At 38.7% G+C, this 18563-nt stretch overlaps 3 protein-coding genes across 5 annotated transcripts in view; 2 read left to right on the forward strand and 1 right to left on the reverse strand.

Annotated features, from left to right (window-relative positions):
* The window catches only part of LOC126797745 (enolase), a 98639-nt gene that overhangs the window by 70099 nt on the left and 9977 nt on the right, over window positions 1–18563 (forward strand). The window lies entirely within an intron of this gene.
* LOC126797711 (pentatricopeptide repeat-containing protein At5g12100, mitochondrial) lies at window positions 9646–12811 on the forward strand. 2 transcript variants are annotated; one of them, XM_050524411.1, is made up of 2 exons: window positions 9646–12358; window positions 12508–12811. In XM_050524411.1, the coding sequence occupies exon 1, from the start codon at window positions 9646–9648 to the stop codon at window positions 12073–12075; it is 2430 nt and encodes an 809-aa protein (XP_050380368.1). In that variant the 3' UTR covers window positions 12076–12358; window positions 12508–12811. The 2 variants fall into 2 exon arrangements, with proteins under 2 accessions (XP_050380368.1, XP_050380369.1); XM_050524412.1 differs by having other exon boundaries at window positions 12520–12811.
* On the reverse strand, window positions 14039–14963 carry LOC126797763 (peroxiredoxin-2E-2, chloroplastic). Its single transcript, XM_050524482.1, has one exon. The coding sequence runs from the start codon at window positions 14868–14870 to the stop codon at window positions 14157–14159; it is 714 nt and encodes a 237-aa protein (XP_050380439.1). The 5' UTR covers window positions 14871–14963; the 3' UTR covers window positions 14039–14156.

Raw genomic sequence — 18563 nt, forward strand, 5'->3', positions numbered from 1 at the left:
GAATAAACAAATTTTACCATATAATTTAGAATAATACGACTACACACTCTAAAGTACTCAGAGCAGTCTAATGATAAAACTATCAAATAAATAGACAAGTAAGTCGATCATAACCTACTACAAGTAAGTCTAGTGAAGGAAGCATTCTTGCTGCAACTCCAGCTAAGCTGAATCAAACGATCAGTTGACTGGGCATTTTAAAATGAATAGCTCAGGGGAAAACATTCAAAATGAAAACCCGTTAGAGTGAGTAGACAAAATAATAAATCATCATACAAATTACGTAGGATTGAAAAACATTCAATGTTTCCCCAAATTTGATATAAAACTTGCATGCGATTTAAGTTCATAAATACTATAATATCACATATAAATTCCAACAAGTTCATTCAGAAAGTCACAAGCAATCATATAAATCGGACAAGGATTAACCATAACCACTATAGATCTCAAATATAGGAGTAGTCAGCCACACTAATATAGCAACATTGAACCTCACACGCATACATGTCAGAACACTCACATGCCACTGTAAGACCACAATTCACGCCACACAAGTATCATGCATATCCCTTCACTCTCTGAATGTAATCATGAGTTTCACTAATACATCCTCTCACAACTAGTAAATGAATAACGTCTGCAACCCTACCAGTTTATCCTCTCTCTTCCAATATCATACTCTCAATAATATCATAGCACTGCCGGTTCATCCCCTCTCTTCCGGTTTTAGTAAAAGGACTAGCCCGCTAGTCAATATCATATAATAGAAGAATTAGCCCCGCTAGTCATATAGTATGCCCTTGGGCAATCATAAATATATGCTAGTTCATCTTCTCTCTTCTAGCTTCACTAATAAAAGGACTAGCCATGCTAGTCGTATAGTATGCCCCCCGGGCAATTAGAAATATCTGCTAGTTCATCCCCTCTCTTCTAACTTCACTAATAAAAGGACTAGCCCAGCTAGTTGTATAGTATGCCCCTCGGGCAATCAGAAATATGCAGATGTTTATCCCCTCTCTTCTAGCTTCACTAATAAAATGAATAGCCCCGCTAGTCGTATAGTATGCCCCCCAGGCAATCAAAAATATTTGCTAGTTCATCCCCTCTCTTATAGCTTGACTAATAAAAGAATTAGCCCCGCTAGTCGTATAGTATGCCCCCAAGCAATCAGAAGTATCTGCTAGTTCATCCCTTCTTTTCTAGCTTCAATATATATCTCATACAGTCTCCGACACCACCATAAATTAACTCTGAGTTCCACTCGGTAACATATTCAACACTCTTCTCAAACTCATGCTTTGCGTTGATACCATCCGACTAACTAACTGAAATAACAGAAATCACCACCTAAACGATCACCCGGCACCAAACACTCATCCACAGAAACCCCATACGACAACCTCGTGTCTCACTCCATACCACATGACTACCACCCTTTTCAGACTCAAAACAAACCGCCAACGATCAAGAATAAAAGCCAATAACACAAGCTCTCACATTCACAACAACACAAGCCTCTTATCTATTCTGGTAAGCATATCTCACACGCCTCATCAAAACCGACACACATAACTAATTTCATAACAATCATTAATCACGCCAATCACATAACAAGCATCATTAATAACACAAGAAATCAACCAATCATTTTGTAAGTAAATCCGCATGCATTTATGTTGAAATCAAGGTCCACTCACCTTGTGACGGCTAGTAGTGCTCGGTGTGAGGGTTCTCGTCAAGCAAAGTGTTCGTACTACATCCTGAGTCATGGAGTAAAATATCAACAACAATTCACATTTTTATACAATTACAATCTCGTAACCCTCTACCTAAACCTCTCTCTACGGCTCAAACGATAATTAAATTCATTAAATTAAATGTCGTTGGATTCGTATCGACGAATACACTCGATAGAGCAACTCACTGTTTCAACAATCTCCGCACATGCTGCCACAATAGTTGTGTGTGGGCCCCACGAGCCACCACTCCCAACCTCTCCAAAATCACTCGATACCAACATGAAAGTTGTAGATCATACAAAACCAAACATCTTTAATACCTGCACCGGAGACCAAATCGGTCGGGACGTGGCCGGGAAATGCAGAGGAAGATCAGAATTGTGCATTAAATTCAAAATCGTGATCTAGCTCGATTTGTCACCCAACTTCGATTGAATCATGCCCAGAATGAAGGATCATGTTAATTAGTAAAAATCCTGAGCTCCGGAATCGTCAAGAAGAGGCCGCACGGCGGCGTTGCCTTCTGCTGGATCTTGCGGTCGTTGTTGCATCATGTATGGCGGTCGGCGTGGTGTGAGGCCGGTATGGATCGATTGGAAATGATGAGACGGTTTGAATGGAACCGGTGGTGCGTCGATTGGTGGCCTGACGACGGAGATTGCCGCCAGAGAAGAAAACTGGGTTTCGGCGATGAACAGTGGCGTGAAATTCTGATTTTCAAATTTTCTGATTTTCTTCAATTTAACCCCCTATTTATACTATTTTCCAAAATTTCTCCACTTTCTTTTTTATTCGTAACTTTATCATACGAACTTCGATTTGGGTGTGCCAAGTGTCTATGAACTCGTATCGACGAGCTTTATAACTTTCATGAAAGAAGCTTTCTCGAAAAACTTACGTATCAAAAAGTCAACTTTTAGAGTCGTTACACTTGGTACGACTCTCGATTCGAGTAAAAAGGGAAAAGTAAAATCGTAAGGAATAGCAAAAAATTAGGGGTGTATCATATTTAGTGGGGACAAACCACAACACTTCATCTTGTTCCTGTTAAACATTCTTTGTTCTTATCTCCTTTTAATGATGGGAAGATTGTGTGCCAAGTATTTTATACAAGTTGGAGAATTATGTCCAACATAAATACAAAATCTCTAAGGATTCATCACATATTACAGTGTGGCGGTGCAACAATTAACATATCAAATATGTCTGCAACCTGTTTGAATCAATTCATGAAATTCTTTTGGATTCATTGTTAGAACATGGTGAAAACACGTGATGTTCTTTAAATATGATGGTCTCAATTAGTACATGTTTACAGGTACTGCAACCTCATGGTCATTGTTATTTATGAAATCTGTTGGCACTTGAAACATAATTGTGCACAATAAATATTTGACACTTTGTCAATAATTTTACCAACAGTTACATCATTATTTTGTTGAACCAAATAAAGTTCAATGAAGAAACCTAGGCACAAAAGCCTTCACAAAATATCTTTGGGACAAAATGCTTTTAATTCAAAGCTGCAATATCCATAGGATCCTAAAGGGATTTGCAATTTTAAGATTAGCGTCATTGCCATATTCATTTTCTTCTTTAAGTTGAATTTCATGCTTTATCATAATTTTATATGCTTCATATTGTCCAACTAGACACTTATCTTGCAATGCTCAAAATGATGATTGCGTCAGTGATGTGATTCTCAATGTTAGTCATCCAATGTAGATTTTAAATACTAGTGGAGTCTAATTTATCAAATTCAGGGGTTTGTATGTTTGACTTCCTGAGAAACAAGAGAATAATGTTAACGCACTACCACAGACTCACTCGACAACTAATATTTTCAATAAATTTGAATTAGACCAGAACAAAGGTGTATAATGGTCATTTTGATGCTCATGAAATTACTCATTCATAGTCATATACTCATAATGTGTACTTGCGCATGATCTTTCTTTATCATAGCAAGTATAATCTCTTCCATGCTCATGCAATTACTTTATCATAGCAAGCTTTGAACCCGGCCTCACAATTCGAATAATTCTCAAAGTAGTGTTCAATTGCTTAACAATCATTTGTGATAAGTATCGTTATTGGAACTTTGAGTAAAACTTACATTAAAGTTATTTTGGAACTCTTGATACATGCACGTGTATGTCCTTTTAGGATTGACGCGTGCTATCCATCCTTGTGTAGGATTGTAGAGGGCTTCAATCCTCTCCATCAAACACTATTAGCCCTCTCTCTTTGCATAATATTATGCCTACGTAGCATAAAATTAAGTAATTTATTAGCACCTATGTTGTATATATAATTTGTAGGGTTTCACAAAAGATGTGTACATGGAGATAGTCTTTACACATGTTTTAGGATGTCACGGTGAATACCATAGTGCTAGAAATGTTAAACATATGCATGACATTAATTGAGATGGAAAGTGCAGAATTTCATGTACACAAGTTGCATCACATTGAATCAGTTGGACACAATAAGCAACATATATTGACAAGCTGTAATTATCTACTAAGCATGAGTTAATTCACAATTACTTGAAAGCTAGCATAGAGATCATGTTTGTCACAAGTTGAAACAATGATTAGCAAATAAATGTCATCACAAATAGCAAATTGTACGTGCTATTGGTGTGCCCCAGATGATAACTCAATTTGAAAAGAAAAAATGTGATACAGTTTGATAGGCATATAATTAACAAGTGTTGACACTTAGCTTTTCGTAGATGCTGTCAAGAATTCGATGCGGTGATGCAGCTAAACTCTAATTACGGTTTTCTTGATTTTCAAGTGCCTATTGTTGTGTCCCCTGTGTGTAGGGGTGGGCACGGGACGGGATGGGACGGGACGAGTTAAAAATGCATCCCACTCGGGATTGATCCCGGTCGGGACGGGACGGGACAAATCCCACCTTCTTATGAAGTTAAATAAAAACCTATATTTTTACTTTTTTATTAACAAAGTAACATTCAATAATAAAATTTTAACAAAAAAAATGCATATTATGTTCAAAATATTAGAATTTACCATTATTATTTGAGTTGATATAATTTTGGAGTTATTAAGAATATAAATTAGTTTCATTTTGATACAAATATATAAGAATTTTTAAATTTTCATTAAAGGTGGGACGGGACAAAGTGGGATAGAAATTATTTGTCCCACGTCTCATCCCACTATTATGAAATGGGACTGGATCGGGACGGAACGAACGTTTTTAGACCTCCGTCCCGTCCCTATGAATTTCGGGACGGGATTGGGATTTCTGTTTTTTATGCCCACCCCTACCTGTGTGGTTTAGTTACAAGGCAGTGCGTACAGGGGAGGGATGCACAATGGCACAAAATTGTAGGCTCGCTGCTGGTAAGTGAGTTGCAATAACAACCAGGCTGCGGTACTGCACCGGTGAGGGAAGAGGCGCACGAGACTTATCAAACTCAAAATTAAAACGTCGTAAATGGAGAAAATATAGAGATATAAACAACGTGTACAAGAATAGTGAATGAGGAATCAATCAGAATTTTATTGATATATATATATATATATATATATATATATATGTATGCCCTTATATAAGGGAATTTACAGTGTTCATATACTCATATACAACTTCTAATTCTATTAAGGTAATCTTAATTTAGACCAAGTCTCATGGTGACTAATTCAAAGTTGTTAAATGATTTATGTTTGGATAAGCACATTAGAAAATGTTATCGTCAAAGAATATAAATGATTAAATACCCAGCCTCTGAAAGAAAACATCACGAAAAATACTTCAAGTTAATAAACAGCCTTACACACAATTAGTGCATAAACAGTAGCAGTACGTTCATCCGAACAAGACATGATTATGCCCTATTTGGTGATGTTGTTGCCTCTGATATAACATTCAAAACTAACAACTATGAAATGGTTTGTGCTCCAATAATTAGTATTAATTATCATGGCCAAACAATTCTATTTGGGTGTGACTTATTAGATGGCGAGACCATAGATGCATGTACATGGTTGTTTGAAGTTTTCGTACAAGCTATGGCAGGAAAGAAACCGAATACCATATTACACCAAGTTGCATCAATCTCAGCTACCATTAGGGAAGTATTTCCTGATTCTCGTCATTGTCTTTGCTTGTGGCACCTTTCACAATGCAGCAAAACAATTAAGTCATGTCTTTCAAGAGTTCTTGACATTTTCACAAGATTTCAGAAGTTTTGTGTATGATCCAAAGACCATTGATGAATTCAAATCAAGTTGAAACTCATTACTCAAAAATTATGGCTTGAGTGATAACCCTTGGCTACAGAACTTGTATGAATTACGTGAAAAATGGGCACAATTCTACGGTCGATCCCATTTTTGTGCAAGTATATATATATATATATATAGCTTTTGACACTGATTCTTATCACTTGTTATTGTGGTCATTATATCATTATGTTTTTAGTTTGTTAATCGGGTTTTTGTTATTACAGCAAGTTTAACTGTTTGTTTTGTAGGCATGAAACAACACAGAGAAGTGAAAGCATAAATAAATTCTCGAAAAAAATCTTTTATAAGAAAAATCTTTATCTAAGCGAGTGGATTCAAAAATATGAACTAGCACTAGATGATCGAAGAGAAAAGAGACTTGCAGAGGTTGCAACTTCACAACCAAAGCGTATCTTTTTATCAAATTGGAAAGTGGAGGTTGAAGCAGCAAATAGGTACACAAAAAACATTTTATATCTCTTTCAAGGTGAGTACAAAATGCTTGGATTTGAAATTGGAGTTAGAAAGAGATGATGGCATTACACAAACATATGTGGTGGAAAGACCGAGCAATCCATGTTTGAGAATGTCAATTACATATTATCCTTCAAATTAGTTGATTATATGCAGCTATAACATATTTAAATTTGAAGGAATTCTTTGCTCACATGCATTGAAACTATTTCGTGAGTTGGTTGTGCCTTCGCTACCATCTGAATATCACCTAAAGAGATGGAGACATGATGCTAGGTGTGGTTCGGAGTCGACAGAGGTAAATGTAAGTGCTCCTAGCTCATCTTCCAATATTCAATATAGTCGCTTATCTCAAATAGCACAGAGTTGTAGCGAATGGTTCAATAGACTAGAAAACATACAGTATGGTTGAGTCTAAATTGATAGACTTGGAGGTTGTGTTAGATGGTAACTTGCAGGCCGGAATGGGACATGATGGAACAAATTGTGATTTGGACTTTAACAATGAAATGCATGAAAATAATGCAAATTTGGTTCTACGGGATCCATTGGAGAAACGTAAACCTCAGAATAAGGGAAAAAGAAAGAATGTCTTAGGTTCTAAAAATCAAAGAAAAAAAAGTGAGCAATCCGGACAAAAAGAACAAAATGCAGCACTAGATGAAGAGAACATTGCATCAGTACCAAAGAAAAGGAGAGGCTCATCCAAAAGAAAAGGTCAATATATAATTTATGTATTTTTATATTGTCTTTCGTATATGGTTCATCTGAACAAGTCACTATAATTAATATATCAATTTGCAGAGACCAAAGAATCAAATTCAAATGGAAAAAACAGCATGGACCCTTCTATACGAACATGTTCTGGTAAATTTTATGTTTATTGAAAAGAAGCATATTTATTGACCAAAAAAAAAGAAGCATATTTGATTCATGATCTATGTTTAATGGCATCAAAGAAAAAGTTCAGTTGCTTCCCACCACTCTTGTCATTGAAAGATTTTATGTACGTTGCTACTTTGATATTAAATTAATGTATGAGTTAATAGGGCTCTAAGAAGCAATCAAGAAAGACTACTCAATAAAGACCAAAGGGACATAATGTTGCAGTGATAAATGATGAGAATCCTGAGATCACTACTCAGTACCAAAGAGAAAAAAAAACTTCATCTCAAGGAAAAGGTTAGTGCATAATTATATACATGTATATTGTTCTTCTTATGCGCTTCATCTCTTAAAATCACATTAATTATTCACAAACCACAGTTATTCAAGAATCCAACTCAAATGGACATGAGATTGTTGACCCTTCGAATCCACATTTTCCATATAGCCAGGTAAATTTTACAACTATTAAAAGTTCATTCAAAATTGAAAGATAATCTAGTTTGACATTGGTTGGTTTATGAATGTACATGAACCATCTCGAATTGGTTATGAAGGACATCAGAAGTTGTCAGAATTCTTATGTCCAAGTATTCCTACAACTTATAGTGTTCCAGCCATATCTACAAATTTTTCATATGAATTATTGTCACTAGCTTCTTTTGCTAAAGTCATCCCTTTTCAACCACATGTTTACCAAGTGTGAGCTTCTAGTTCTCAAACCATTCCTAACTAGGCGCTTGGTTACCAAGTTATTTCCCCGACGTTAGGCGATTACCCAATCATGCACTCATTGTAACTTTCTAATCCTAGTTTATATATTACTAATATTTTCTCATTTCATAATAAAACTAATATTATCATGCCTATATTTGATAGGATATTGTCCGATCAAGATCTCAAGGATCGACTCGCTATCTAAACTTTGAAGATCCTTCAATGTCAGAGGCTCCATCATTGTAACCAGGATTGATATTTGCACTCACTGTTCTTAATACATTTTAATCAAGGATGCAGTTAAACTAGAACAACGAACACAACGGGATCGTTTGAATTTTTAGTGTTTAGCATTAGATATTGTTTATGGCATTTTTAGTTGCTGCAAGGGATGATGATAATATATTAGTTGAATTCGATTCCAATGGGAGTAAAAATTTGTGCTTTATTTTATTTATTTTCCAATACCTTGAATTCGTTATGTTCACATTTACATACTTGTAAAAAATATAATCAAGCTTGAAATGTTCTTGTGGTTTTTCCTCAAAGCTGAGAGTTTCAAAATTGAAAGAGAGAAAATTATATGTTGAAGTTGGCTGGTGAATATATGTCACATCTCGGGACCAACTCCGCTGTAACACAATATTGTCATAGCCCTCTTGTTTCTGGGAGCTCACGAGCAATTTCTCAATAAGTCACACATCCTGAGATTGCTCTAGGCCAAACAAGCTTAATTTCAGAGTTCTCATCTCATCTGAAACTAGTGAGCCCCTAAAAGGCCTAGTGTTAAATGGAGGTGGGCATGTACATATAAGATACATCATCCCCTCTCTGTTGACCGATGTGAGATATTACATCTACTCCCCTCAGGAGTTTGACGTACTCGTCGGCACACTCGCACCACACGGCAGAGTGGCTCTGATACCAAATTGTCACATCCCGGGACTAGCTCCGTCATAACACAATATTGTCCGCTTTGGGCATAGCCCTCACGGTTTTGTTTTTGTGAGCTCACCCAACTTCCCAATAGGTCACTCATCCTGGGATTGCTCTAGGTCAAACAAGCTTAATTTCAAAGTTTTCATCCCATCTGAAGCTAGTGAGCCCCCAAAAGATCTCATGTTAGATGGAGGTAGACGTGTACATATAAAGCACATCACCCCATTTCCATTGGCTAGTGTGAGATATTATAATATATATATTAAGCGTTGATTGACTATACTAATAAAAATTATACTATGATTTAATATTTTGTTTTAAAAATGAAAAAAAAAAAGAGAAAAAAAACAAAATTAGGTAAAAATTAGAAAAATAATTAAAATTAATAAAAATAACTGTGGTTAATGTGGTTAGGTGAGAGGGATCGTGTCGGATAGATAACTGGATAAGGATGAAAGTGAGAAAATAAGGTGGGATATGCTTCTCTCGTATATATATTGGCAAAGTTGGAAGTTAGAACGAATAGCGCATGCCTAGACACGCGTCCATTCATCCATTTTCGTCAAAGGGTCAAGGAGTGAGGGTTTTAGCGAGCTAACAGAACCCTCTCAGTCACAACTCACAACGCAATGGCAAGGCGCGTCTTTCTTCTTCTTCGTCTTCGAAACTCCCTCCCCACCAAAACCCAAAACCTCCGATCACTTCCTCTCTCCACAGACACCTTCGAAGACCAACCCAATTCATTCCACCAAGACCAACACCGCCATGAGCAAGTCCGCAAGCTCCGCAACCTCATCCAACAGGGCCAACCCGACACCGCAGCTCGCTTCCTCAACTCCCTCCTCCTCCCCTCCTCCCCCTTCTCCTCCCCCTCCGACCTCTTCGACCTCTTCTCCCTCGCCGACCCCACCATCACCCCCGCATTCTCCGACATGCTCCTCACCGCCTGCACGCAGTCCAACATGCCCAAACAAGCCGTCGAACTCTACAGTCTGATGCGAAAGCACGACGTCCGCCCCACTCTGGCCGCGCTCAATATGCTTCTTCAGTGCCTGGTTTCTTCTAGAATGTACGAAACGACACTCGAGCTGTTTTCGGATATTTTCGAGTCCGGGAAGGGGATTGGGCCCGATAAGTTCGCCTACGGCAAGGCGGTGCAGGCGGCGGTGAAGCTCGGGGACATGAGGAGGGCCGGTGAGATTGTGGAGAGGATGAAGTCGGAGGGCTCGGCTCCAAATGTGTTCATTTTTAATGTTCTGATGGGGGGAATGTGTAGAGAGAGGAGGATGAGGGACGCAGAGAAGGTGTTTGATGAAATGCTTGAGAGAGGAGGTGTGCCGACATTAGTGACATATAATAGTTTGATCGACGGGTATTGTAAAGTGGGGGAGTTGGAGAAGGCGTTTGAGGTGAGAGAGAGGATGAGGGAGAGGAAAGTGGGAGCGAATTTGGTGACTTATAATACAATGCTGAATGGGCTGTGTAGGGGGAAGAGGATGGAGGAAGCGAGGAGGGTTTTGGAGGAGATGGAGGGGTGTGGGTTTGTGCCGGATGGGTTTACCTATAGTATACTTTTCGATGGACTTGCGAGGTGTGGTGATGATCAGGGGGTTTTGGCTTTGTTTGATGAGGTGACCAGGAAAGGTGTGAGGATCAATGCTTATACTGGTAGTATTTTGGTGAAGGGGTTGTGCAAGGAAGGGAAGGTTGAGAAAGCGGAGGAGGCGTTGAACAAGTTGATGGATACTGGCTTTGTTCCGGATGAGGTAGTGTATAATACTCTGGTGAGTGGATATTGTCGACAATCTGACTTTGATAAAGCTGCTTTGGTGATTGAGAGGATGGAAGCTCGAGGGTTGAGGCCAAATTGCATTACTTTCAACACTTTGATTCACAAGTTTTGTGAGAAGAAGGATATGGATAGGGCGGAGGAATGGGTGCAGAAGATGCTGAAGAAGGGACTTTCGCCAAGTTTGGAGACATATGGCACCCTTATGAATGGCTATGGGCAGATTTGCGCATTTGATAAGTGTTTCCAGATTCTTGAAGACATGGAAAGTAAGGCAATCAGACCAAATGTTGTGACCTACGGTTCCCTGATCAATTGTTTATGCAAGGATGGGAGACTTCTTGAAGCTGAAATAGAACTCAGAGACATGGTAGGCCGAGGGGTTACGCCAAATGCACAGATATATAATATGCTCATCAGTGGTTGCTCTACAGAGGGCAAGCTGGAAGATGCTTTTAGATTCTTTGATGAGATGGCAAGTAATGGGATACGTCCAACACTTGTAACCTACAATGCACTCATACATGGACTCTGCAAGAAAGGACGGATGGTTGAAGCTGAAGACTATGCGTCTCAAATTACAAGCAGTGGTTATAGACCCGATGTGATCACATACAACTCCCTAATCTCAGGTTATTCTGATTTAGTAAACATCCAGAAGTTTTTGGAATTATATGAAACTATGAAGAATCTGGGCATCAAACCTACTATTCATACATTTCATCCTCTAATTAGTGGATGCAGCAGGGACGATATGATATTAACAGAAAAGTTGTTAAATGAGATGTTAGAGATGGGCTTGCGTCCTGATCGCCTTATCTATAATGCGCTCATTCACGGTTATGCAGAGCATGGAGACACTCAGAAGGCACTTTGTTTGTACTGTGAGATGGTAGATCAGAAAATCAGTGTTGACAAGATGACTTATAACAGCTTGATTCTTGGGCACTTCAAACAAGGAAAGGTATCAGAGGTGAAGGACCTTGTTGATGATATGAAGGCTAAAGGATTGGGACCGAAAGCTGATACTTATATCTTACTTGTGAAGGGACACTGTGAACTGAAGGACTTCAGTGGCGCATATCTTTGGTACAGGGAACTGGTTGAGAATGGTTATCTTCTAAACGTCTCCACATGCAATGAGCTTACAACTGGCCTGCGAAAGGAGAGGATGTTTCATGAGGCCGAGATCATTTGCTTAGAAATGAGTGCTAAGGGTATGGATGACGTTAGCTACAATGATGATGCAATTCCTGTTGCCAAGGTGTAGGGATTCTTCAGCAGAAGATTTCTTCGGGAGAGAAACATAGCATGTTTCCAAGCCAGTAGCAGACTGCTCATAGTGTACACGTCTGTTGTCTGTTGGAAGTCCTTGAAGAAAACTTTATTTATTTTTTTCCCAAAAATGGGGTGGTCAGACATGTCATACGATTTGGGAAGTAAATTAGCAACGGTTGGCAGGCTGAAAGCAAGCAAGAAGTTCGATGACTTTGTTCAGAGTTTTCAGTTGAAAAGCTTGGAGCTTGCGATATTTATCTCCCAGGAACCCCAAGGTAATTTATCTGTATAACTATAGCTGCACTGTGAATGGTCTGTTGCCTAAGAATTACACACCTATTGTCAAAGTGAAATTCTACCCTGAATGTATAAAGAGAGGTCGAATGTGGGTGTGCTTTAGCCAGCACTTAACTAGTTTCAACAGTGTTTCATTTAGGTTGTGCATTGGATTGAAGATCATATATCTTAGTTAATGCCTCAACGGGTCAGCAGGCTTCGTCTTTACATATTTGCAGATGAAACAGTTTTCCTTGGAGCAACTCTGTATTGTGGCTACTCGGTCTGGGTTGTTTGGATGAACTGTGAAATGATGATCGTGAAGTTGTCTGATTGTACTTATGGTTGAATTACTCTGTTGAATCCTTAATACACAATATTCTGTATACTCAAGACTTGCATACAACCTTCCAGTGTGTTAATTGTTAATTATGCTTTAACTTTTATAGTAATCAGATTACCTTCATCTTTATACATTAACTTCCACCATGTTGAAGATGCTCCAAGTGATGAAGATGTTCTAATGATCTCTGGTTACCATCGAAGCAACCACAGAGATCAGTGCCCCCTAGCATAAAACGGAGCTGTAAGTTAATAATATTGGAGTCATCTATTATGATAGGGATAAGACTCGGATATTGTGAGCTTGAGTTGCTGAAATCATACTAGTAATGTAGTTTGATTTTTGAGCATATAAGGTAGGACAGGAATCCATTTAACAAGCGACAACCTTGGCTCAAATGCTAAGCAACTCCCGTAATACAACTGTGTTTTCAGAGTTGAATAATGCGAAGCATAATCACAGGAACCATAAGCATTGCTCTTGGAGAGTCACTTCTAGTTGCTTGTGCACCAGTTGCATTGGATCTTCTAGACCAGTCACTTTCGGCTTATAATGATTCTCAGTCTCCAGAGGCAGAGCTGTACACAGTAAATCATATTACAAGAGCCGGACATGGATGCTGACCTCTCTTTTGTTGCTCAGAAAGACGAAGAACTAATAGCATGCTGTATTAATTCTACTAAAACTTTGGGCAGAATTGACCCCAAAATCTTCCACATCATATTATCAGAATCAGATTTTGGGAGTTTCGACGGCCTTAACACATAGAGATGGTGGCAATCGCAATTGATAAGGACAGAGGAAGCCACCATGCTTTCAAATGGACAGTTCAAAATCTCCTCACCAAAGGCCAAGCTCTTACACTTGTTCATGTTAAACAAAGAACTATGCTTCTGCGGTAACTCATCAATAACTTCTCATCAAAGTTTCTTTCAGGTTATATGCACCACATTAAATATCAAACATAGTCGGCAATTGCCAGTATGATCTACAATATCAATGTGTACTAGTTTTCAAATCTCATGTATTCTTTTTAGTTTCTTCGCCAATATAATAGGAAGTAGCCAGTTATATACCTCAATCGTTTGTGCCAAGAGTTTTACAATTGGCTAACTAGGCTATATGTTAGTTAGTATATGCAGAGTATGAAACAAAAATGATATGTTAGTCTTCACTCCAGTATTCATATAAGCTCAAGATTCGACTCTGCTTCCTAGCAAACATTAACAAGCTTTTGTTCCCTTCATATCTTTATTGAGCGCTACTCAAATGGTGTGGTTAAATCTATGCATCATTCATCATGTGAAAATCTAAAACCAGAGCATGTCAACACCAATTCACCAAAACAAAACCCTACGGGATTGCATCGTATCCATTATTATCAAACAAACAAAACATCATACAATGTAATCTCTACTCGAACCAAAAACACGAAAGTGTTAAAACCTCAAAACTCACAGAACTTTGAGAATGTCATCAGCTCCACTAGAAGTGAAAGCACCACCTTCCTCCAAGTTCAACACCTTGACAACTCCATCTTCGGCGAGAAGGGAGTACCTTCTGGACCGGACTCCCAAACCGACCGGCTTATCACTCAAATCGAGCTCGACCCCTAAAGCCCTGGTGAAGTCCCCATTCCCATCAGACAACAACAGCACCTCGTCTCCGATCTTGAGGCTCTCCTTCCACGCCTTCATCACGAACGCGTCGTTGACCGAAATGCAGGCGATGGTGTCGACCCCCTGGGCCTTGAGCTCCGCCGACTTCTCCACGAAACCCGGAACGTGTTTCTGCGAGCAGGTGGGTGTGAAGGCGCCGGGGACGGCGAAGAGGACGGCCTTCTTGGACTTGGTCAGCTCCGAGACGGTGATGGTCTGGACGTCGCCAGCGGCGTCGAGGTAGGAGAGGGTGGAGTCGGGGAGCTTGTCGCCGACGGAGATGGCGGCGGAGATGGGCTTTGCGGCGGTGGTGGAGAAGTTGAGGGGTTTGAGGTTGGTGTGGTGTTTGAGGGAGAGAGGGGTGTAGGAGAATTTTGAGGAAAAGGGTTTGGGGGAGAAGAGGGAGGCTTTGGTTGTGGTGGAGGAGAGGGAGGCTTTGGTTGTGGTGGAGGAGAGGGAGAGAGATCTGGGGGCTGTGAGGAGGCGTGAAATGGTGACAGAGGCTGCCATTGTTGCTTTGGTTTCAGAGAGAGTGAGACTGAGAGAGCGAGGGGGTTTGTGAAGTGGTTAGGAAGGAGCGTGTGTGTTTGGTTTTTGGGGGGTTTTGGGCGAAGGGAACAATGAGAGGTTACGAAGAGATTTTGTCAAGGTAGATAGGAGGCATTTGGACCATTAGTGTGGGCATCTTAGGTAGTTTCACATCCTGACCCTTACACGTCTCCAACATCCAACCCTAAGATTTAAAAGAAAATTACACAGTAACGCCCTACCAAAATTCTAATATTAATCAGGGTGTCAGCTTACTGTTACAGATCTAGCCATTTGGTCACCACGTATGGTTCATGCGGCGCTCATTCATTAAGAAGTCAACCTTATTCAAGAAGGTAATGTATTAGTTTCGCCCTGCCTTAGGCTCATCAAGAGATTGGCTCCCAACCCGGACCATTATGTGTAGGGATGGCGTAATCCCTTCTTCATTGTCAAGTTCTCGACTAGCGATAAGCTCCCCTAAATTTAATCAGGTTCGGAGCTCAAACATGTTCCCTCACTTCATGATCCTAGAGCAATCTCACATATGCATTTAGCTCTTACAACCAGCGATGCACACGATATACACTCCTAACCATCAGGTTAAACAAGTTCAAATATTTTAATAGAGGGTGATAGTAAGCCTTTTTAATGTTGTATTTGCCATGTTTAAGTTCGATAGAGTGAAAACATAAATAGAAGCATGGTCTGAAAAATAGAAAATATCCCCGATATTTCGTCAATATATCTTTAACCACCCAATAACTTTTTCATCCGATATATCTCACGATATTTCAATGCCACATCACCATTTCCCTTCAAATTTGAAAATTCAACTCAAAAAAATCACTTATCCTCACCATATTTCAAACCCAATATATTTACCACTGGACTAACCACATATCTTGTCATATATGGAAACTTTAATTACTATAACATCTTCCACAAATCTAAAACCTAATTACTTCTATTTTTTACTTGCCTTTCTATTCACTTTACATCATATTAGATCATGCATTAGATGTCTAAACTAATATTTTGAGATGATTTAGATTTTGTTTTTTTTCACCTTGAGTGATACACTCAATATGGATTAATGATTATACAAGGCTATCTTATTGAATATGATAATTGAGCAAACAAACATCTTTTCAAGCTTCATTTAAAAATTTTATATTTATCTTCAAATTTTCGTCAACTTTTTGCATTGATCGATATTTCCTCAATATTTTCATTAAAATTTTTATTTTTCAGACCGTGAATATTTCTATGATCGTCGATATTTTAGTCATTGAATAGAAACATCATTATTTGGCTAAACGCTACATAAATGATTGACCATTCCTAATCTTGAATATAAATTCGTAAACTATAAAAAATTCTATATCTTATATATATATATATATATATATATATATATATATATATATATATATATATCCTTTTGTCTCCAGGCGTGGCATGAATCAAGCTCGTTCAACATTCATATACAGTCCCGCACACCTGTGGGATGGAAATTAAGGGACAAAAATGGATCGTGTCACAATAGCCGTTAGATCATAAGTGATGTCATCGAATGAATTAAATAGCAAAAGTCGATGAAACCATTTCCTCCGACTACTTGCCCAATCTCTGACTAATACCCAGCTTTGTTTCACAATTTCTCTGTAACTCTCTAATGCTTTACCTTCATCCTCTTCCTCCACCTTCCTCATCCCGTCTCCTCCCCATTTCTCACATTCTAAGAAACTCATCAATAAAACATGAAGATCTAAAGCTCTTATTCTCTACCCATTATTTGAATTGCATGAAAATAGCATTATTTATATCAAATATAACAGATCTGGTGATTTGGAATTTTGGATCTCTTCTATTTGATCTGGTAATTATACCATATGGGCAATGTCCGTAAGATCAAAATCCAATCAATCTCTTTTATTTTGTCGAGATCAGATGACTACATGGAGAAGAAGAAGATTGCAGTATCAACCAAAGTTTGATTCTAAAACAAAATTCATCTCATTTAGTTCGTATTTGTTGGGTTTGTCGTCTTCAGTTTTTTTTTTGCCAGGGTTTTAATTGCCGAGCAGTCTCACTTGAATATGAGGATTTGTATTGATTATTTGATGATTTGATACAAAGCTAAACTATCTATTTATAGGAGAGTTTGGAGAATATTAACACTAATTCTAATGATTAATCCTAGTTGTTAACACACCATAAGTAACATGGTCATGCTTTACCAGCTGTTCCAGTTAATTCTAACACTCCCCATCAAGTTGGCGCATACATATCAAACATTCTCAACTTGCTAAGTGAGTCATAAAAGACCTTTTTATACATTCATTTTGTGAGTATATCCGCAAGTTGCTCTTCTGTAGGAACAAATGTAAAACAAATGATCTTGCCGTCTAGCTTCTCCTTTATAAAGTGACAATCAACATTTACATGTTTTGTACGATCATGCTGCACAGGATTTTGTGAAATATCAATAGCTGCCTTGTTGTCACAGTACAACTGTATAGCACACTTAGGCTTAACACCCAAATCTTGTAGCAAATTCCTAAGCCACAATAACTCGCACACTCCTTAAGCCATACCTCTGTATTCTGCTTCAGCACTAGATCGAGCTACCACATTTTATTTCTTAATCCTCCACGTAACAAGATTACCTCCAACAAAGGTTAAGTACCCTGATATCGACATTCGATCTGTAATATTTCCAACCCAGTCTGCATCTGTGAAGCCACAAATCTCAAGGATATTGTTGTGATTAGAAAACATTACTCCTCTCCCTGGAGCTGACTTTAAGTACCTCAAAATCCTCACAACAACATCTATGTGATCCACGCTCGGATTATGCATGAACTGACTCACTACACTTGCTGCATACGCAACATCTGGCCTGGTATGTGACAAATAAATCAGGCGTCTAACTAGCCTCTGATAACAAGTTTTGTCAGTAGGCACTTGATCTGGGTACTCTGCTAACCGATGGTTCTGCTCAATAAGAGTATTAATTGGAGTGCAATTTAACATACATGTCTCCGTTAGCAGATCAAGAATGTACTTCCTCTGACACAGATAGATTCCATCACTTCCTTGGGCTACCTCAATGTCCAATAAGTACTTGAGTGTACCTAGGTCCTTCATCTCAAACTATGTGGCTAGCTGCTTCTGTAATCTATTCATCTCAATAGTATCATTACCAGTAACTACCATATCGTCAACATATATAATTATGGCTGTTACCTTCCCTTGTTGGTGTCTGAGAAATAATGTATGGTCTGAATTACTCTGTCTGTAGCCAATTTTCCTCATGAATTGTGAAAATCTTCCAAACCAAGCACGAGGAGACTGTTTAAGACCATACAAAGACTTTCTCAATCTGCATACAAAATTATCTGGAGAAGCTACCATATATCCAAGAGGAAGATCCATATACACTTCCTCTGTAAGTTCTCCATGAAGGAATGCATTTTTAACATCAAACTGTCTAAGTGGTCAGTTTAAGGTAGCAGCAAAAGAGAGCAATACCCGAATAGTGTTCATCTTTGCAACAGGTGCAAATGTCTCATCATAGTCTATGTCATATGTCTGAGTGAACCCTTTTGCTACTAGGCGTGCTTTATACTGGCTCACTGACCCATCTAGATTATGCTTCACTGTAACCAC

This window comes from Argentina anserina, chromosome 6 (assembly GCF_933775445.1).
Source record: "Argentina anserina chromosome 6, drPotAnse1.1, whole genome shotgun sequence".
Taxonomy (NCBI): Eukaryota; Viridiplantae; Streptophyta; class Magnoliopsida; order Rosales; family Rosaceae; genus Argentina; species Argentina anserina.

Excerpts from the sequence above, each read along its gene's own strand:
- LOC126797711 (XM_050524411.1), top strand. The coding sequence starts at position 9,646 with ATGGCAAGGCGCGTCTTTCTTCTTCTTCGTCTTCGAAACTCCCTCCCC.
- LOC126797763 (XM_050524482.1), bottom strand. The coding sequence starts at position 14,870 with ATGGCAGCCTCTGTCACCATTTCACGCCTCCTCACAGCCCCCAGATCT.